This window comes from Papaver somniferum, chromosome 3, assembly GCF_003573695.1.
Source record: "Papaver somniferum cultivar HN1 chromosome 3, ASM357369v1, whole genome shotgun sequence".
In the NCBI taxonomy this organism is placed as follows: Eukaryota; Viridiplantae; Streptophyta; class Magnoliopsida; order Ranunculales; family Papaveraceae; genus Papaver; species Papaver somniferum.
The window spans coordinates 101305809-101328859 of record NC_039360.1 but is presented as its reverse complement, the minus strand read 5'-3'; the positions used below and the strand labels follow the sequence as shown (position 1 = coordinate 101328859).

At 34.4% G+C, this 23051-nt stretch overlaps 3 protein-coding genes across 3 annotated transcripts; 1 reads left to right on the top strand and 2 right to left on the bottom strand.

Moving 5' to 3' along the window:
* The first annotated feature begins 9984 nt into the window (after nt 1–9984).
* LOC113359800 (1-aminocyclopropane-1-carboxylate oxidase-like) lies at nt 9985–17426 on the top strand. Its single transcript, XM_026603378.1, has 2 exons — nt 9985–10144; nt 17122–17426. Exons 1-2 carry the CDS (start codon nt 9985–9987, stop codon nt 17424–17426), a joined length of 465 nt encoding a protein of 154 aa, XP_026459163.1.
* A 718-nt stretch (nt 17427–18144) lies between these two features.
* On the bottom strand, nt 18145–22143 carry LOC113356979. Its single transcript, XM_026600224.1, has 2 exons — nt 21786–22143; nt 18145–19181 (listed from the first exon to the last, which is right to left on the bottom strand). The coding sequence occupies exon 2, from the start codon at nt 18973–18975 to the stop codon at nt 18193–18195; it is 783 nt and encodes a 260-aa protein (XP_026456009.1). The 5' UTR covers nt 18976–19181; nt 21786–22143; the 3' UTR covers nt 18145–18192.
* LOC113356980 lies at nt 20201–21205 on the bottom strand. The gene has a single exon (XM_026600226.1). The coding sequence runs from the start codon at nt 21161–21163 to the stop codon at nt 20480–20482; it is 684 nt and encodes a 227-aa protein (XP_026456011.1). The 5' UTR covers nt 21164–21205; the 3' UTR covers nt 20201–20479.
* Nucleotides 22144–23051: the final 908 nt, after the last annotated feature.

The following is a 23051-nucleotide window of genomic DNA, read 5'->3' as shown; positions in this document are numbered from 1 at the left end:
AAAAAAAAAAAAAAAAAAAGACTGGAAATCAGAAAAGATAATAATGCCAAATGAGACTGAGACGACCGTGAGGTGGAGAAAATCTGATCATAAATTTCTTACTCGTGAGATTCCTTAAACTGATGGAATATGGAGTTTGACAAGTACAGTATTGTGGGTCTGACATTGAGATGTTGTCCAAAGTATACACCCGCGTCTCATGCCCAGCAGCCCAGGTTCGTCATCTGGAAAAGCTTCCTGTCTACTTGTGTCGGTGGCCCATTGCGGCCTACACACACTTTCTTTGCTGACGATGTATTTCTGTTCTTCAACGGTTATAAGAGAAATTCGAATGTTGTAAAGACCGGATTATCAAATGTTTTTAGGACAAGTGGTGAATCAGATGAAAAGCAAGTTCTATATGGATGGGTGTAACTGATATGAGAAGAAATCAGATTGTTGCAGAGTTCATATGTCACTTTTACATTTTCCTGATAAGTATTTGAGGATAATATTGAAGCATGGAGGTGTTAAAACTTGTCATGTGTTGGCTTTTATGGAGATGATGCCGAACAAGTTTGCCGGTTATAAGGGAAAGTTATTAGCATTTCAAGACAGTTCAATACTCTTAAGCCAGTTTTATGTGAGCGTGGTTAAGACTTGTGAAAGAAGAATCGGGAATTTTCTTTTGTCTGGGGATATTTCAGTTAGGAAATTGGTGATTTTGAGATGAAATAAAGCATGCTCTCAGATTAGGGAATGAGGTTTAGGAATTTAATGGTTATTTGTCATTAATCAAGCTTTGTTGATGAAGTTGTTATGGAGAATTCAAAATTCTGATGAAGAGTGGCTCAGTTTGTAAGGGTAAAGTTTGCTGCTAGAACTGGCGAGCGGATAACTTATCATAAACATTCATCAACATGGTTAGGGATGAAGTGGGTACTGCGGGATTTGAAGCATTGTACAAGATGGCTGGTTTGAGATGGTGGTAGCATTTTAGGTCGATATGATGCTTGGGTGAAGGATCAACCATTATGTGAGTTGTATCCAAACAATAAGTATATCTTCCAAAATCATATGATGAAGGTTGCAGATGGATGGAGAATGGTTAATTTCTGACGAATTGTTAATTTTTTTTTATGCAAATGAATTACTACCTGTTTAAAATTTGAAGTGTGAATAAGAGAATTTGGAGTGGATCAATGACTGATAAATTCTCAGTCAGGTCAGGAATTCGAGTAATTTGGACACAGTGTCATATTCTATCTTGGATTTTGATATTATGGAAGTATTGTTTGCACCCAACTACTTCTAGTATTTTTTAAATTTAAAAGAAGCATAACCTTCAAGGTGTTACTTATGTGGGAATGTAGAAGAATTCTTGAGCATTTGCTATGATTTTGCAATTCAGTAAGGATATATCGAAATGGATTTTAAGAAACGTAATTGTGGTTGAGAGTGCTACTCAAAATCTAGTGCAATTTAAGAAGACATCATAACAATATGTGCTTCAAAATGAAATACGTGATGAAAACAAATAAAGACCATACAACTTCATACTTCGAAGTTTATAGCAAAAGAAAATTAGAAATGGGGAACAAAAGCATAAAATAAATTAAGAACATGAATTTGAGAGGATATGAAAGAGATACAAACCATGTATAAGTTTAAAATTTGAAGAACACCAAAGTTAAAGAAGGCCATAATATTAGTAAAAGAACTAGATTTGGAGGAGCTTAATGACTTGCTGAATGTAATGACATGATGAAATTTCTTTGTAAAATACGATTATGAATACTTGGCTAATGGGAGCAGCGAAAAACCAAATCAAGGATGTATAAAAAAAGAAAAAAAAACGATTGTTGTTGCTGCACAAAATTCTCGTAATGTTCTTGATCGATGGAGTGCTGATGAAACTGGTGTTAGATATTTTTTTTTTTGGTGTGTGTATGTGTTATTTTACGAATGCGTGTTTGTATTTAATTACCTGATTTAGTGAAATATGACAACTAAAAATGCAGATGGATGACTTATTTTCTGTGTTAGTTAGTAATTAAATGGTTTTTCAATGTCAGTTTTTTTTTTACTCCCTCCGTTTCAAAGTTTTAGTCCGTTTTGATAAAGTCAAAATATTAACGAGATCATGGAATTTCCTAGGATACTCTTATTTATTTACTATAGTTGTTTTTTGAAAGTAGTGAAGATAAAATAATAAAGATATTAATCATATTTATTTCCTATTTAAATATATATTTGTAATGATTTTAAATAAAATCTTATTGAAATTATATTTTTAATAAAAAAAAAATATGGATATATTTGAGAGTTTATTGAAAAGGTATGATTATAAACAGAAGTATGACATAATTTTGGAACAAACAAAAATGGTATATAAGATATAAATTTTGAAACAAAGGGAGTACCATTTTTCTTATGTTAATCGGTGAATAAGCTTCAGAGATCTTCGTTGGAGATACACGAACTATCTTAATTGGTGTTTTTCTTTTTTGATAGGAAAGATGATAGATTGATAATAAGAAAAATCTACAAATTGTCACAGTCAAGTTGCAACAGTAACTCGATCCAGCTTGACCAGTTTCGACTCCAACTAAAACCAGAATGATGAGATCTTACAGATTTTGCAATAAAGTCTGCTATGTGATTAGCATCTCTTTGTATATAAGTCCAAATCAAGAAATCAAATGAGCTAAATATATTCATAACATCTTTTATTACATTACTAGTTGTCCATTTTACTGCTATATCTCTTCCATTTAAAGCGTCGATGACATTGATGTAGTCCCCTTTTAGGTGAATATTTCTCCATCACATTTCTCTAGCCCACAAAACTGCTTTTACTAGTGCCATTGCTTCATCCTGTTCAAGATCTAGTGCTTGAGTTGATCTTCCACGGACTCCACTGCAATCACCTGAAACATTTCTATAGGTTAGACTCAGTCCTGAGACAATGTGTGAATCAATAAAATATGCATCAAAGTTAATCTTCTGCAAGATTCAGAAGGGGTCCATCTAGCTATGCAAGAAGATGAAATAGATGCTGAGGCATCAGGGTTAGTAATGTTAAGCTTCCATTCCTGCAAGTGACATGTTATATTTCTAGATATTATATTTTACATTCCCCTAAATATTCTCAAATACTATACTACACCTCATTTCCAGAGATACCAGATGGTAAAACTGATATTTTGAAATACTTGCACATCCAGAAGATTATTTGTAAAGTTTTTGTCAAACAAGTTTAACATCCAAGAATGAAAGTTAACATTCTGGAGCTGACTTAGGATATGAGAGTCAACTGCATTCCAAACTCTCTGAGCAAAGTGCGTTGAAGAAATAAATGTTGAGGATGGTCCTGACCATTATTACAAATTTGGCAAGTAGTATCAATCAGAGCATTAAATCTAGCCATACTAGTACAGGTAGGGAAACAATGATGAACAAATTTTCACATAAAATATTGAATCCTATGAGGGAGCTTTAACTTCCAAAATTTCTTCTAATCAACATTGAGGTTGAGATGGACTAATGACTTTATGCAGAACAAACTTCAACCTAAAGGCCAACAATTTAGAAATAATTTTATATGAGACATTCCAAATAATAATTGGCCTAAAATCAACAACTTTGGGACAATTATACTTAGGAATGAGAACAGTGGAATTATGATTCAGTTGCTTAAGTATGTGATGAGAATGAAAGAAATACTTGACCATTTTCATAATATTTGGTCCAACAGTATCCCGCATAAGCCGGTAAAAACTAAGTGGAAATCTATCTGGACTAGGTGTTTTCCATGGTTTAATATCAAAAACAGTTTTCTTGATTTCCTTATAATGAGAATAGCAGTTAACATCATATTATCAGCATTAGTAATAGTAGCATTTACATTGTTCAAGAACACATTAGGGATATTAGGGTTTGTTGTTTTACTCACATTACTGAAATGTTTCAGAAGCTCACTATCTATATTCTACCTATCAGTCAACCAAATACCAAGATTATTATGAAGAGATTCGTTTGAGTTCTTTTCTTTCTGATATTATCCTTATGATGGAAGTATGTTATATTCCTATCATTTAGTCACATATATAGACCTATATGTTTCCAGAAATCCTCTTATGCATCATACCAGAATTTAGGATTTTATTTGTCTCTTTTATTCTATCAGCATTTTTTTTCTGGCATTATCCCTAGTCAAGGAAGCAAGTTGGGATCCAGTGTCGGCTATATTGGTATTTTTGTTACGAAAATGATGATAATTCTTATCTCTAAGGACATGCTTTGCATCTAGAAGGCCTCTAGTAAGCTTGAAAGAAGTAGAGCCAGGGACATGACAGTTCCAACTATCTTTAATGTTCTCAGCACAACTTTATCCCTGAACCAAGTTTTGTTCACTCAAAAAGGTTTCTTAACAATGTTTAGTTCTTTAGAGGTGGACACACTTGCGCGAATTCGGGTAACGACGTAAGGAGTAAAAGAGGGATGTTCAGATTCCTGGGAAGGATCTGGTGGATTAGCTTCCGATTTGGATAAGGTGTAAACAGTTCTGCTTGCAGCCAATAAAACCTGCACTTGCATGAGATTTAACAGCCGAAGTTGCTGGTAGTCTATTTTTGGATATGCTTCTAATTCCTTCATAGTCGTAGCTGGTGTATTCATCGGTTCCCTATTTATTGTTATGCACCAGTGTCAAATGGGCGAGTAATGCGTAAGAACCTGCCCTTGGTATGGGAACAAAAGTTGGAAACGACTGCAAATACCCCATACATCTCTTTTTTTTCGGCTTTCTTCTGCTCTGGGAAATGAAAAAGTTCCGTGCCCCTAAATCTATATATTTTATTTCTTCAAGTCCCGCAACTCCTAACTGTAAAGAGAGATGCGATTTATAGCGGTCTACGGACATCTCTATCAATCCTCTGTCCTACTACAGGTGTCGCATCAGTATTGGAGGCAGTGCATCTCAAAACGTAGTTCGTAGTGGTGGATCGAAGGAGAACCATGATCTTCATAGAAGGCTGTGACTAAGTTATCCTTCCTAATCAACTGTAAGTTCCGATCACCCAACCGGAGAGCCCAGGAAGTTACTCTCCCAAATGATTAAACCATTCTCCCACAACCCCGTTTTTATGGTTTAAGCTGCTCCCATTTCGCTCGCAAGGATTGTGAGGCAGTGATCACTACCAATGGTAGTCAGGTGGTATAAAGCAGCATTAGGATAATTATTAAACCAATCTAGATCAACAAGATCTCTATCCAGTCTTTTCAATATGACTTGGATGTCACTTCTTCTATTTGTCGAAGTATAAGGGTTACCAATATAAGGCATATTGTGTAAACCAAAGTTATTTTAGTTGTTGTTGACAACATCAAGATCAATTTGAGTAGGGACATTATCACTTTCTTTCTCATGTCTATCCAGAATGAAGTTTAGGTATCCTGTAACCTCCCAAGGGTTTTTACGAGGCCCTCTAATACTTATGAGATAGTTCCATTGGTTTGCACTATCAATATTATTAAGAGTTCCACACATACAAGATATCAGTCTAGCATTATTTCTAAAACCGAATTTCAGTTAATAATATTGGATTTCATGTCAATAATTTGAAGGTTAATATTGTCCTTTCATATCAAGCATAAACCACCATAGAGACCAATTGGGTTACAAAAGATGACATTTGAGTATTTAAATCTAGCCATAGCGTATTGCATTCTTCTAAGTTGTTTTTTGTTTGTTTGTTTGTTTTGTTTTAAACAAGAATATGATGTATGAACTCTAGGATCTAATGAGCATGTTTAGATGATTCCTAGTATATTCGTTTCCAAAACCACGAACATTAATTCCAATCTAAAACTTTCATGATGCAACTAATGTAGCAAAAATACTCGGAGGTTATTGTAGAGTAAATTAAGAATCTAAAGTGGGAATTCAAATCAAAGTAATTTTCCAAAGCAAAAAATTCAATGTTGTAAATTAAATCAAAATGCAACAAAGGAGTTAACTGAGAAAATATTACCTTAATTAAGCTCACTTGTAGTGTTGTCAATCAGGTTGTCCTTAATTAATTGCGTTTTTGGTTGTTGTTTGTGCAATTTTGAGGGACAGAAGTTTGTACATTTTTTGTAACTTTGAGTAGTTCATTTGAAAATTTGATTTCTTTTCTAGTATAGCAGATTCTAGATTATCTTCACTTTGTCCAGAAATCGTCACGGTTGTGTTAATTCTCAGGCCATCTTGAGGTGGAATACAAGTTGGTACTTTTACATCTTTTCTCTGACTTAACTTTGGAACTTGAGATATTGATATTACCCCTTGATCAATCCTATTTCCTCCTGCAACCCCAAATAAATGTGGTTTCTTATAAGTTTTCCAAGAAATTCAATAACAACTTTGTAGACCCTTTTTAGTGATTTAGAATATAGCAAGAAGGGAAAATTTTATGAGGCCGTTTCTCATAAAAGAACCTTCCATCTCGTGCATCCAGTTTTTTTGATTAACGTTGCTCCTCTTCTTAGTGGTTTGTTAACATCGATTTGAATACAGACTTTCACTGGATATCCGGCAACATGTAGAACATCTTCTGGATCAATCGCTATCACTTCTCCCATAATTCTCTCACTTTATTCACATCAGATGGATTCATGTGTTCAGGTAAGAGTTTCTTCAATTGAATCTAGCAGGACTAGTGACTCCAATCCAAATCTTGATAAACTATTTTATTATTATAATCATAGAGGATTACCAGATACCAATTGATGTTCCATGATCTTTCTTCCCAGACTTTGTTTAGTGCTAACCAACTTTTAAAATTGAATACCATGATATTAATATCAATCTCGAAAATCTTGAATTCATCCTCAGGAATAAATGGACAAGTAAAATTGATGTGATTCTCCAGTAATTTCATACCTATAGCTCCGTCTATAATTATTTTTTCTATCATCATAGCCTTCCATTCTTTACCTTCATTATCTTCACCTGGTTTGATGTGGTGAATCACAACTTCTTCAAGATCTCTTAATTCAATTGATGTATATCTGCATTTAGTGGCCAAACCAACAACTGAGGTTTCAACACTATCTGTCGTTACAGAGGAAGTAGGGTTGTAAATAGTCGGCAAGGGTTTAGGTATGAAGATATAATTGTGGAAGAGAAGGAATTTATAATTTTGATGGTGGTATAGGGTTAAGAGATCATGATACGAAAAATCTGGGATATGCAGAGACAATTGGATAGTCAATTGGATTGAAAATATACCTTAATTTTGGTAACATGATTATAATCAATTGGCAAAGAGAGCGTAAAAAGGAAACATATTCCCTTTTTTGGAACATTTTTTTTGACTTTTTTGAAATTTAAGTTTACTGTAAACGCGGTTGTTTATCCCCTGGTTATGGGTTGATCTAGCTCGAAGCCGAGTTCATCCTCTTCACACATTCATGGCAATATCCGGGTATAAAATAGCTTCCAAAAGTTGTAGAATAACAATCGCAAACACATATAACACAACTATAACAATAGCAAACGCCAACCAGGACAATACTGCCTGTAAACACATAGGGAATAAAAGGAATTAGTTATTCATAACCAAAATGTTCAAAAACATAAAATTTGAAAAGATATACTTTGTTGATCTCGATTTGAAAGAAAACAAATAAAACGAAAATTTTAATGGTGTTAACTGTGTAAAATATAGAAATGCGATAAAAAGGAGAAATCGCAGATGGAAAAGCATTAAGAGATTGAACAATTTTGAGATACTGAGTCAACTCATTTTATCGGTGTTGAATAAGCTAGTTATTACAAATAAATTAAGATGAGATATTATTCTAGGACCTAAGTTAGGATTTCGTTAAAAACCCAGGTTAAGATTTCGTCAGAATACCTATTTAACGAAAAACATTATATATAAAAATATTTACCCTTTACACGATATATTTATCTTACAAGGTTGTTATAGGGATTACCAAATTCTAAGAATGATTACAAATCCAGCGACTTGAATGGTGAGAATTATTTTATTTTACATGGACTTGATAATCCCAGTGAAACTTTAACCACTAACCACTATAAATCTATAATAACCTTAAATTATTATATATTTTAAATAAAACAAACGCAAAATAATTTTTTTTTTTACTCAGAAAGGGCGATATTATTTAAAAAAAAGGGACAAACTACCACCAAGACAGTGATAGTCTGCCACAGAAGTGACATACAAACTCAATTATAGTAGAACTATAAAAAATTAACACATTACAACATCCCAATTATCAAAAGAATGCTTAACAAAAACCCATTAAAAATATCCGTACCAACGCACCAGTTGAAGATAAAAGTCTCGACACTGTCAATTATTGAACTCACGGATTTATATTTTTCATTGAATAATCTCGCATTCCTTTCCATCAACAATGCCAACCAAATACCAAAAGGATAAATATCCCAAATTCCTCTTCTAATTGAAATAGAGTTACCTTTCTTCCTATTCCACTCCCAAGTAGTGCTTCTAACATATCCTTGAAACACCCACTTGAACTTATAGAAGTTCACAAAATAATTGAGTATCTACTCTTTATTTCTTTTTGGATGAGATACCAAAGTTTCCGAACACGACTTGAAAGGATGATATTAGTTGACATTTAAGTTTTAATAGTTGGAAATTTAATGAAAAGAAAGACATGTTGTTTGCTCGGAAAAAAGAAAAGAAAATAAAAATGATTGTTATCCGCACTGGAAGGATAATGCTCTTTAGGCTTAGTAAGCAAAATGAAACACGCATCCCGTTCGGTGGATTACATTTAAAGATCCAAATGGTCCTTATCTTTTCAATTGGTGTATCATCATTACTGCTTTCGGTTTTCTACAACAACAATAACTGCAAGTTGAAAAATCTGTCTTGAACCCACTTATTTCAGTTGTGAGGAAACTGCGGTAACCAAAAATGAATGTGATTTCCGATTTTAGTAGCAAGGGTGAGATAACCCCTACCGGAATGAATCCATCTAAAGCTTACGACCGAATGAAAGAGATAAAAGCATTCGATGATACAAAAGCAGGTGCGAAAGGCCTAGTCGATGCCGGAGTTAAAAACATCCCTCGAATTTTCCACCGACAACCAATGAGTATCAACCATGAAAAACCGAATAATGATTCTCTAAAATCCCATGCCTGAATTCCGACTATAGACCTCAGAGGAAAGAAAATATACGACGCTGAGCACCGGAAACTGATAATAGATCAAATTAGAGATGCATCAGAGAACTGGGGTTTCTTTCAAGTAGTGAACCATGGTGTCCCAGTAAGTGTTATGGATAAAATCATTGATCAGGTTCGCGCATTTCATGAGCAACCAAGTGAAGTCAGGGCTATGTATTATGAACGTGATTATACTAAAAAACAATCAACATATGTTAGTAATTTCGATCTTTTTCAAGCACCTACTGCAAATTGGAGAGACACCTATTTTTGCCGCATAACTCCTGATCTTGTCGACCCTGAAGCAATACCTATTTTTCTCTGGTACGACAACTCTTAGCTCCTAATTTTCAATAGTTATGCTCATGCACGAAGTGTATATCAAACACCATAAGGATGAACTTTTAAGCTGTCAGATTTCACGTTTACACAATTCTTTATAATAGTAATCTAACAACTTAAAAATGTGTGTGCACATTATGCGCTCGAGTGCGTGATTTCACTGGCCTTTATTGATTTTACCGAACTGAGCATGCAATCGAAAAGAAACAGAACCAGTTCAACTAAAATGAATCAGAATACTATTAACTTTGAAATTTTTTAACTTATATACGGATATAGTGATGGAATACTCCAAGTATGTAAGTGTGTTGGAATCAGAATTGTTGGAGTTGCTATCTGAGGGTCTTGGTTTGAACAGAAATTATCTAAATAAAGATTTGGGTGGTGATAAGGGTCAAAAATTTGCTAGTCATTACTATCCAGAGTGCCCTTAACCATAACTTACTATGGGCACAACTGAACATTATGATCCAGATTTCCTCACCATATTGTTACAAGACCATCATACCGTTAGTGGACTTCAAGTACTTCACCAGAATCAATGGGTGGACGTCCCTCCTTCTCGCAGCACTTTCAATGTAAACATTGGAGATCTGTTGCAGGCAAGTAATGTTTTTGCGTAATCTGTTCTTTTATACCTGTATCTTCACCAGAACTTTTTAGGTGTATGCATTCAGCTTTGAGTTTGGTAGATTGGCAGAGACAAATATTATTTTTTTCCTAAATGAAGCTGCTGCTAGCTTAAAAATTTAAAATCAGTTTTCTTTGCTGATTGCATCAAATGACCGTTTCAAAAATGTGGAGCATCGGGTACTAGCTAATTACAAAGTTCCACGAGCATTGGTTGCATATTTCTTCCGTCCTATCGGAAATTCCAAGTGCGGTCCAATCAATGAATTGTTAACAGAAACCAATTCACCCATATACAGAGGATTCACGGTTGATCAATATGTCAAACACTTCATCTCTAAAGGGCTTGGATCCCCAAGTTTCTCCCATTTCAAGCTGTGATAATTGTATCCAAATTCATAGAATTGGCCGTACATGGCCAATAAGTGCATAATAGATGGGCGCAAGGAGACAATTATCTATATTGTAAAACACAATAGCTAGGTTTTAGCTTTTAGGCCATTATGTGATAGACTAGGGTATAAACCATGCCTTGTTTTCACTTCTTGTAATGCACTGAACAATTGTTATCCAAATAGTTGTAAGAAAAAAATTCGATATCTAGATGGTCTCAGTTTAATAAGAAGATAAAACAGAAAATTAATATAATAATATATCATGAAATCTTGATAACCAAAAGTAGGAATTACTGTTTAATCCAGTTTTTCATGATCCAGTTAATGGCTAGTCCACACGTGAAACTAATTTACTCGCTAGTCCAAAAACACATTTTTGGACCAGATTATTTACTCGTTGGTCCGAAAACTTTGTGAAGATTATAAAGTGTGTTTTCTAAATGCCTAAAACACCCTTCCAGATCTAATTAGTATCAATACGTAACATACGTAGTATCATATTAGTATTGATACTTAATAGTATCAATACTTAACAGTATCAATACATATGTTAATATGTAGTAACATATGTGGTATCAATACATAACAGTATGTAGTAACATATTTCATAATACTTTGTATTAGTAACATATGTAGTATGTAGTAACATAATTCTTTGTATTAGTAACATATGTAGTATGTAGGAATCATACATAACGCAACTATCCTAATATATGTAGTAACATATGTAGCATATGTAGTATGCAGTATGTAGTAACATATGTAGTACGTAGTATCAATACATATCAATACGTACTAGTATGTAGTAACATATATAATAACATATATGATATGTAGTAACAATACAAATTAATATGTAGTAACATATGTAGTATCAATACATAACATAATACATATTGGTATGTAGTATCAATACATAACATTATCAATACGTAACATGTTGATACTACATATGTAGTATCAATACATAACATATTAATATGTAGTAACATATGTAGTATCAATACATAACATAACACATATTGCTATGTAGTGAAGCTAATGGAGAGCATAAAAGAGGGTTTTACATAGTATTATATATTAGGGTTAGCAAAGTAATCTTACTCTTTTCAAACCTTTTTTAGACTAGCGAGTAAATAATTTCTCCCGCTGGACTATCCATTAACCCGTGTCGGGTTTAGTGGACTAAACAACAAAGTTCTCTAACCAAAATAGGTTAAAACAATGCAATAAAACTTAGTGGGCTTTAAGTTAACATGCGAAAACAGATCATGGACAAACCCTGCACACAATGGAGCTAAGTTACCTTCATTTGACTGTCCACGGATGGAAGATTGAAGATCTTGTACAGACTGCTGCATCTTTGAGAAAACATCCTTAATAGTTCTACGAACATAGAACAACCTAATAGATTCATCCAAGACCTTCTCTACGCATTTTCCATCATGGGCATAGATGTAATCCTCAACACATTCATACAAATCCTTCAGACCAGCCAAATTATTATACAGATGGATAGGGGTGAAGTGGCTAATTCGTTGCACAATCGTTCCTGTACCATCTGAGAAAAGAGGTGAACTAATGAAGCGGGAATGGAAAATAAGTTTTGACAGAAGAAGCCATGTTTTACTTCAACTACCTCAACCCTCCCTCGAAATTCTGCTCTCATTGCTTACGTTTAGGACACAAAGTAGGTAGTTGTGTTATCCATCATGGAAGACTTTTTGAAGAATTTATGATATTTTAGTTAACTCTCCTTCTCCTGGTGATGATATGAATTGGTTAAATGATGTACTTGTTCAAATCTGGAATCCAAAAGAAAACTTTGACCATACTGGTGTGCCAGTACCTGTGCAAGAATATTTAAACCAACCTGGAGTAAGTGAAATATTCAGGGATATCTTCAGAACTTATGTAGCAGAAGAGCCTGCTTTTCAAATCAACAGACAAGATAGCCTTGGTAGAGTTCATCAAAACCCTTTTAATACTTATGAAGTACTAGGACCATTTGTCATCACTGAAAATTTTTCATCGAATGACGATATTCCGCTAGCATCATCACCAATTTTAGGAAAAAGAACCTTTTTACCCTGAGAATTTTATACCCTTACCTTCTTTTGAGGATGATTCGTTTCGATTTGCTAACTCGGAAACATTCCTAGTCCCGGCTGAGTCTGCGCCGGAATCGGTTATCCAAATTGAGTCTGGTTTGTTGCAGGGTATCCCTAACCGGTTCAGATTTCTAGTTCTCCTGCTAGGCCAATTAGTGGCAATTTATCTTTGGTGAATATAAGGCTGTCTTTTTCTTTTCCGAAAATTGAAAGAGATTCCTTCGAGTCCCTAATTTCTCCAAATTTGCCTGAGGATTCGAATCTTTAATTCTTCCCAAATTCATGATACCAGCATATGCATTGCATCATCTTTTCAAACCCCATTAACTCAGCCAAAATTTGCTTTCAAAATTACAGTTTCCGATTTTCTATCTTCTTCATCTTCTTAACAACTTTGTTCTTTTCCCTCTCATGATGGAAATTTTTTCAAAATTGATCAATATGGGTCAAACATTACTGAAAAGCAAGCTCAGTCAAGCACTTATCGACCAATTCCTTTCCCTGAACTTATCCCTTCAAAGCAACATGACGAGACACAGGTACTTTTCTTATAACCCTTTCTAAATTTCTTACTCATTTTGATATAAATAACATTTACCTTTTAAATTTCTCTAGTTCTTGATTGTGTGTAGATCAATTTATGTGAAAATAGACTTAGCAAATTAGTAGACTAAATAATCCCTGTCAGTAGTGATAATCCTCATTCATAGTGTGTAGATCAATTTTGTATAACTGATTTTTCAGTGTCTTTCTCTAGATTTAAATAGCCTTGTTGTTTCTTAATATGAAAATCTTAGCATGGAATGTGCAATGGTGCAGAAACCCCTTAACACAAAACCACTTGATAAATCTCCTTAACAAAGAAAAACCTGAAATTCTATTTCTATCTGAAACCAAAAACCCTTTGTTAAAAAATTGGTATCCTCTTTTCCTAATTATCATATAGTAAACCCAGTAGGATTAGCAGGAGGATTAGTAGTAGCATGGATTGATGGGTTCCATTTTGAAATTATTCAATGAAACATAAACATGATAAACATTAATGTTAACACCTCTTTTGATACCAAACAGTGGGTCTTAACATATGGTAGCCCTTACCCAACTAACAGAACTGTTGCCTGGGATTTCTTAGAAGAAATTAGTCATTGTCCAGAGACTTATGCCATGGATCGTTATAGGAGACTTCAACATGGTCTTTAACCAATCAGAAAAATTAGGAGGTTCACCTTTCAGCAAAACCAACAGTGAATATTATGCAAAAATTCTAGAAAGATCAGACTTATATGACTTATGCTATATAGGTAATGATTATACTTGGGACAATCATGGAGAAGGAAAGCAGAATATTCAGGAAAGACTAGATAAAGCAGTGGTAAATGCAGAGTGACACTTATGATTTCCAAATGCTTCTCTTTCTCATTTAGTCGCAGTAGGCTCAGACCACTGCCCAATTCTACTAACTTTAGATACTCAACTATATAAATCTGAATGGATTTTTAAGTTCTATGACACTTGGTTGAAGGACCTTTCTTGTATTCAAGTAATTCAAGGTTCCTGGAATTCCTCCTCTGAGGTGGAAGCATCAACTAGTCTAGTCCAAAATCTTAAACAGGTTGGAGTGAATTTATCTGACTGGAAAAAAAATATCTTTGGACTTCCAGTTAAAAAAATTAATAAACTTCTTAAGGAAATAAAAAGATTACAATCTCAAAGAGTAACTTTACACCAACAGAGCAAAATAAAGGAAACGTCAAAAGAACTAGAAACACTTTATGACATTCAAGAAGCTATAGCTAAACAAGAATCAAGAGACAACATAATAAACCTAGGAAAAGGGAACACAAAATACTTCCACACTATTACCTTGAGAAGAAGAAAATGAAACACACTACAAAGTATAACCAATGAACAAAACCTTGTAATTAAGGATAGAAAGGAAATTCATAATATCTTAACATCTTACTTTAAATCTCTTTTTTCTGAAAACTCCTCTGACACTGTCTTATCTAATCCCATTTTTAATGGCATATCTTCTATCATTTCTGATTCTGATAACGCTAGGATCCTATCAATCCCCTCTATTGATGAAATCTTGTTAGTTTTAAAGAATATGAAACCTAATAAATCATAGGGACAGGATGGTTTCCCAGTTAGTTTTTTCATACACAACTGGAGCTTAGTGGGAACTCAAGTAACTGATACAATCCAAAATTTCTTTAACGAAAAAAATTCTAAACCCAAACCTAAACATAACACATCTTTTCCTAATTCCAAGCTAAAACATTCAAAAAATCCTAGTCACTTCAGACCCATAGGACTTTGTAATACAATTTACAAAGTCATTGCAAAACTCTTAGCAAACAGAATTAAACCCCAACCTTAGAAAAACTCATATCTCCCTTCCAATCAGTTTTTTTATCTCCTAGACAAATTTCTGATAATATTATTGTGGCTCATGAGATAATTCACTCTTTTAAGAAGAAAAAAGTTAGAACATGAGGCTTAAGAATCAAAATAGACATGTCCAAAGCCTTTGATAGAGTTAATTGGAGTTTTCTTTTAAATGCCTTAAAAACTTTTGGTTTCAATGATGATGTCTGCAAACTTATAGAACAATGTATTTCAACCACATCCATAGTTGTGTTACTAAATGGGAAACCGAGAGAAATCTTTAAACCTACTAGAGGATTACGTCAAGGTGACCCTCTTTCTCCTTATCTGTTCATCATCTGTATGGAAATCTTCTCCAGGCTCCTTCTAAAGCAAGAGCAGAATAAAACCCTTCATGGAGTTAAGATTACTCCTAAAAGTGAACCAATTTTTCATCTATTTTTCGCTGATGATTGTTTGCTTTTTGTGAAAGCTGATCTTTTAGAATGTAAAAATCTTTTAGACACAATAGAAATCTTTAGCAAGGCTTCTAGGCAACTCATAAACTTTGAAAAATCAGGTGTCTTCTTTAGTAAAAAAGTAGAACCAAAACATCAAAGAATGATGTCCAAATTACTAAAGACTACATATAAATCTTAAAGACCCTTATTTAGGAGCACCTCTGTTTATGGAGAGATCAAAAATAAAGACCTTCACACCCATTCCAGAAAGAATGAAATCAAAATCTAAAGGATGGAAAAGATTAGTACTTGCTCAAACTTGCAGATTTGTTCTAAACAGAGTTGTTCTCTCTAGTATACCACCTTATCTTATGGGATGCTTTCTTTTACCAAAAAAAAAATAACCAGTAAAATAAATGCTATACAATGAGATTTTTGGTGGGGTAAGGATGCTGTTGGAAAAGGCTTTTATCCTAAAGCCTGGCCAAATATATGCAAACCTATTCACAAAGGAGGCCTAGGCTTTAGAGACGCACGCAAGTTCAATCTTGCTATGTTAGCCAAAGTCGCCTGGAGAATGATAAAGGAAAAAAATGCTCTATGGGTTAAAACAATGAGTTCAAAATATTTTTGAAACAAATCACCTTTACGAACCAAAACTTCTGTGAAGGTCTCCTGGACTTGGAAATGTATACAACAGGGACTGGAATTAGTGCAAAAATATAGTACATGAGAAGTAGGAAATGATCAAGATATTAATATTTGGAAAGATATTTGGATTCCTGGATTATCTCAAAACATTCAACAACTAAGTAATTCTGGTAACAACAATTTAGTTAGGGTCTCAGATCAGTGAAACTGCCACATGGAACTCCTCCCTACTTTTCTTTGTTTTCCCAATTGACATAGCTAACAAAATTAATCAAATTTACCTATTTAAGGATAGTAACCAAAATCTTAGGAAAGACCAACTGAGATGGACTCTAACCAAATTAGGTGAATTCACTGTTAAATCTATGTATGAAAAATTGAATGAAAATGGTCTAGATATTGTCAGTTTGTCATTACCAGAGTCTTTTTGGAAAGCCTTATGTAGACTAAATATCTCTGAAAGAATTAAACTCTTTTTATGGAAATGTTTACAAAATGCTCTTCCCACTAATGCTAAACTCTATGGTAAAGTTAAGGATGTAACACCTCTCTGTACAATGTGTAAGAGTGAGATTGAAACAACATAACACCTTCTCTTCCATTGTCCTTATGCTGAATCAATTTGGAACTCTTCTCCTAATTCCGTCTCTTTAAACCTAGATTCCTCAAGCACAATTCTAGATCTCTGTAAAGTTTGGATGACCAACCCTAGAAAAGATATCTCCTTAGAACTCTTACTTACTAAAATGTGGTTCATTTGGAAAGAAAGATGTGATAAAATCTTCGAGAACAAAACCAAGGATAGTATTTCTTTATCCCTGGAAATTCAGAAACATATATTGATTTTTGGTCTACAAGAATTAGCAAACCTAACAAACTTAAACAGAAGAAGAAAACCAATACTAAGTGGAAAGCTCCAAGTTCTGGTACTCTAAAGTCTAATGTGGATGCTTCTTGGATATCAGAATCTTTACCATCTACTTATGCTTTTATTTTGAGAAATGAAAGAGAAGATTGTGAAGGAGGAAGAGCAGGACATGCAGCAGACCTCGACCCACAACAAGCAGAGGCTATAGGAATCTTGCAGACATCAGTTTGGGTTAAGGAGAAACAGATTCAAAATTTCAATATCGAGGGAGACTGCGAAAGCCTTTTTAACTACATCAATGGACACAATGCAGACATCTCTTGGCCTGCTAAAGCTTATGAAGGAAGCAAACAAATTAGCGCAACTCTGTACCAATTTTTTGGGTTTTGTCTTTGTTCCTAGACTAGGAAATCAAGTGGCGGATAGTTTAGCTAAGTTTATTAGAAATGCGAGCTCACCTGTTGAATAGGGAATGTTCCCTCCAGTTTGTAGTATCAAACATCTCTTAGTAGATAAATCTAATATTGGGAATCCTTTAAATCCCATATTAGATGGCTCTACTTCTTTTGTAACATTGACTCTTTCCGAGTCTTAGTTTTCTCAGGGCACTAGCATTGTATTTAGTATTGAAATTTGAGGACACCAACATTTGACATAACCAAGTCATGTTAAGTTTATTACCATGTCATTGCAACTAAAATAAGTGCATTGTATGAGTTGCTGATTGATCACATCAGCTTACAAATCCAATTAAGGTTCAAACTACACAGATTGGCTTTACCAACTATTGGAATCTTCATGGCCTGGGTAATCTAATTAGATACTATCAAGCTGGTGTTTATTGGATTCAATCTACGTATGTATATACTAAATTTATAAGTAACATATCAAGCCAGATGAAAAATGACCAACTTCACTCAGTAAAATCAGATGATTAGAATGACCTCGGTTCAGAAAGTAATTTTTATTCTTATCAGTTTTCATTGTATGAACAAAAGGATTGCTTAGCAAAGTAAATAAATGATGAGAGATTGAGATACTTGGAGTTAAAGAACTTTTTCTATTAAAATTCTACTTTCATTTACAGAACTGTACAATTAATGTCACAGGAATTTCCATGTCAAAAAAAAACGAATAGTGCCTATGAGAAACGAGAGGATATCATCAGTTAGTGGTTGAGGATGTTTAGAAGTGAAACTCTGGTCTTAACTAACGCCCTGAATACAGATTCTAATCCTTCTTCAAGATCTTGGATGCTCATCTCTAGCTCCAATAATGGCTTCTGAGCATCTACTATTTTTTTAGCATCCAATGCCACTTCCACCTTCTCAACTTCGTTGAGGTCAGCCCCGTATGCTACGCGCTTGCTAGGCAACAATCTGGAAACTAAAGACCAATTGCTTTGCTTTGGTCCACATAAGAAGGCTAATAGAGATTGGAAAACAGCAAGGGTAGCTGCTTCAACTTCTTTCAGCACATTGACAACAGCTACATCATCATAATTTCTGCTTTGCATCTTTTTCAAACCTCCAAGACACTTACGGATCACCTTTGTAACCTTCTTTCTTGAGGTCATATATTCATCAAGTTCTTTTGCAAGATCCAGATCTTCACCCCTTCGTCTACGAATGGATGATTGAAGATCTTGGACGCATTCCCTCATCTGAGATAATACATCCCTGGTGGTGCTGCAAACATCCAACAACATGACAGATCCATCTAAGATGGAATCTAATTTTTTTTCTTGCTGTGTGGATTGCAACTGAAGCAAAGCATCGACCGATTCATACAAATTCTTAAGACTATTCAAATTGTTGGAGATGGATGAGGAGGAGGACGAGGTGGCTAGACCTGAAGATCTCAATTGACATAAATGCTCTTCAACTGTAAGAGTCAGAGTAGGTCTGGTGGGCAAACTGATGGAATAAGCGATTTTGTTTGAAGAAACCATCTTGAGTTATTTTAGAAAAAGAGGTGTAGAAATGCAAATGTAGAAGTCTGTTTTGCTATAGATGCAACCCTTTTGTTCTTCTTATATACAAGCTGCCGAGAAGGTGTTACGAAAGAAAGCAGAAAATTTTGATCCTTCTTACCTTGGTTGTCACGTGGTGGAATTTTCCCTTTATCATCGCCGATGTCTCCTGGTTTCTCCTACAGCTAAAATATAAAAAAAATGTAGCCCTGAGTAAGTATAACACCAACCTCAGATATACAAATTATAGTTTATTTCATAATTCATAATCCTTTGGAACACAAAGCTACATAAACATGATGAGATGCAATTTTATATACGTGGATGAGCTGGAGCAATGTGCTACACTATTGCTAGATGGATGATCAGTTAATGCATGTTCCATTTGCTACCTTAATTTGTCCGTTGAAACAGGTGATCAGTTAACCGACGTTTTTAGATCAATTAGGTATTATATTCTTTCTTTCCTTTTGGTGGTGGTAGTGGGGCGGGGTTGAATGGGGCGGCAACTTATACTCAGCTGTTCATCTTGTTTGTTTCTAATGTATGCCTGAGAATGTTAACAAAATATATTAACAAATTAATATATCAACTAGGACAAACAAACAATTGGAATCATGACACCCTAAGTTTTTATCCCAGATGTGTGCAGACAGCATCATCCACTGGGATGCTTACCGATATGTTTCCTTGTCACCTGAGGTGTTTCAAATAGGACACATAATTACTCACCACTAACATAAAATTAATTTGTACACAGTCATTCTGTACATAAAGCCCAATTACTCAAAGACAGTAACCAGATGGAAACCGCATCATCCACTGAGATGCTTTTCTACATGTTTCCTTGTCATTTGTGGGTGTTTCAATAAGGATGCATAATTACTCACCACTAAGATAGGATAGATGAACACAGTCATTCTCCATGTAATGCCAGATTTTTCATAACACAAACCAGATGCGAACTGTAACACCTAACTTATATTGACAACTTCTGTTGTCAATTAAGAAAAAGATACTACTACAGAAGGTAAGGGAAATGATAAACTCAACCAATCAAGGTAAATGAAAACTGTAAGATCAACAAATATATAAGGGATCAAAAGAATCTGTTGTATATTTGGTCTTTGTTATAAATAATTACAGGTCCATAGGTATTCACTTGACAAAAAGGCGGATACCATTGTACCAACAGGTGGCGGGACATTTAACATTAGTATAGGATGTTAAGAAGTGACACCCTGGTTTTAATCAAACCCCTAAAGACACCTTCTAATCCCTCCTCGAAATTCTGAATGCTTATCTCGAGTGTCTCTAATGGCTTTTGGATACTTTTGGCATTAACAATTGCTTTGTGTTGCTTTTTACCAATAAAGGTGTTCAATGCCACTTCAACCTCCACAAAATCATTAATCTCCTTTCCATTCTCTTCACATGTTACTCGTGTGTTATGAACCAATTTAGAGATCAACAACCAACTACTTTACCTTTGTGTCTTTGATCCAGATAAAAAGGACACTATTGATTCAAAAACTGAAAGAGTGGTTACTTCAACTTCTCTTAGCATATTCACAATAGCTACTTTATCAGAGTTCTTGTATTGCATCTTTTTCAGACCTTTAAGGCATTTTCTTATCATCTTAGTAACCTTTTTCCTAGAGGACATATATTCTTTTAGTTCAACTGCAAGACCAAGCTCTCCGCACCTTTTTCTACGGATGGATGATTGGAGATCCTGCACACATCGCTTCATTTGAGACAAAACATCCCTTGTACTACCACAAGCATCCAACAACAAGAGAAATCTATCCAGGACAGAGTCTAAGCAACTTTCTTGTTGGATGGGTTGCAAATGCAAGAAATCATCAACAGATTCATACAAATCTTTCAGACCAGTTAAACTCTGGGAAATGGATCTTGAGGATGAGGTGGCTAGTTCCGAAGACCTCACTCGACACAACTGTTCCTCGACTGTAAGAGTGAGGGCATTAGATCTAGTGGGCAAGCTTATGGAGCGAGAGTGGTAAGTGATTTTGCTTGATATAGCCATCTGTTGAGAAATAAAATGAAGAGGAGAAATAGAGCTTGTCTGGGACTTTGGGTTGGATGAAGAGATGAACCTATGGGGCACCTTATATGCAAAACTACAATCAAAAGACATGTCCATTAACTTAATCCAAACCTTAGTTTCGATGTCACGCGGTGGAACTTGCTCTATCTTTTCTAATGTCTCTTTGTTGCTTGTTTTAAGTAGCATATTAATTGACCCCAACACAAAGTTGAGATACTTTTCTTAATTTATGCCACTCTACGTATGGATCCGCTTACTATCCACTATTTTTCTCTTAAATATAAACATAACAGCAAAGACGAACAATAAACAAACAGAAACAAATGGGCAGGTGTTGTCTGTTATTTCAAATTAATCCACATCTTAAACAGTTAGAATCTTGACAGCCTAGGGTTTTGTTATAAAATATGATAAACCTCAAACTAGACATCGTTATCATACATAAAATGTGCTTTCTTATGTGTCTTGTCTCCTGAATCTACAAAAATTGCTCCAAATCAAAATGCACAAGTACCATAAATGGATAAGAAAACACAACAAAAGGAACCCATAAGATATAGAAAACAAGTAAACTATATAGCAAGAAAGTGTAGACTATCTTCCTCTCTTTGAGGACTTTTATCAAACAGTTAAATAAGATAACCATATACTAACAAAGAAACAATTAAACTAAGAAATCGCAAAACACGGTAATATATATAAACCTTTAGTTTAGTACCTCTAATTTTGTTCTCCAGTGTTCAATCGAATTTTAGCTTCAACGCTTGAGCAACGGGGGGTTGACATTAAAAAGATTCACCCTCATTCAAAGATTTCACTACATTTTTTGGAAGTTCGTTAAACCTTACTCAAACCTCAATATGTTCGGATTGTTGCATTTCCCCGTGGCTCCTCCTCTGCAAAAGAGGCGCCAAGCAATCATCGTATAACACTCTCTAGCCTCTACAATTGAGTTTCAACTATAAGTACTGAATCTCTGCTCCTAAGGCCCGAGATTCAAACGTCCCTGGAAACGGTCAAATGAGTTATTGAGTTGGAGAACTTTGTGAACACATTCCCCACCTTCATAAGGAGAATATTTTTCATGGATTTGTTTTTGACTCCATGTGACAGCCTTAATAAATATCTCTTCAACTGAGTCACCATGAGTCACCATACCGTAGTAATAAATATCTCTGCTTTTAACTGACTTGATCAAAAAATAAAATAAAAAAGGCACTATCCAATGAGAAGGTAGAAAATGTACGGTATGGTTCTCGAAGGATGAACAAAGTTGCACTCGAATACCGACATTGTAGTATAATAGTAAAGTCATTGGGTGATGATACTGGTGACCTGAGCTCGATACTAATAAAAAAAAAGGAAAAAGTTACTTGAATTAGTGCCTCAGTTATTAGGGTTGTCAATGGATAACCGAATATTCGATATCCGTCCGAGTCCGTCCAAATCGTTAGGATATTATCCGAAATTTTGGATAACGGATATCGGATATGGATGCCTTATCGGATATTCTTATTTCAACGAAACGGATACGGAAAAGGCATTATCCTATAGGATAATATCCGATATCCGTTAAAGAATGCATATGCAAATTTTTTTATATTTTTTTTGAGTAATATATTTAGTTGTTAGCTTGGTAGTATGTGAAGAGTGGTAGAAATAAAAATATTATGGAAGAACAAAAACACAACTAGTTTTAGTTGTGAGAAAAGCGGAGAATTTTTCAATATCGATGGAGAAGATTTGAGTTTTGTTTAAATCTAATTTAATATAATAATTTTTAAAGTCAAATTTGTGCATTTGATCAAGGTATTTGGTTTTGTTTAGTCGAATTTCCTTAGGGTTCCTTTGATTTTTTTTTGTAATTTATGAAATTAGTGAAAGACTAAAAAAGAACTTAATTTACTTTTATTATAATGAATTACTATCGGTTATTACCGGATATTATCGGATAATCGACATTATTATCGGAACGGATAACGGA

Bases quoted from the DNA above. Each gene is read 5' to 3' on its own strand.
- LOC113359800 (XM_026603378.1), top strand. From the start codon at position 9,985: ATGGGCACAACTGAACATTATGATCCAGATTTCCTCACCATATTGTTA. The intron at 10,145-17,121 runs GTAATGTTTTTG...CTTGGATATCAG, and splicing joins TGGAGATCTGTTGCAGGCAA to AATCTTTACCATCTACTTAT.
- LOC113356980 (XM_026600226.1), bottom strand. From the start codon at position 21,163: ATGGACATGTCTTTTGATTGTAGTTTTGCATATAAGGTGCCCCATAGG.
- LOC113356979 (XM_026600224.1), bottom strand. From the start codon at position 18,975: ATGGTTTCTTCAAACAAAATCGCTTATTCCATCAGTTTGCCCACCAGA.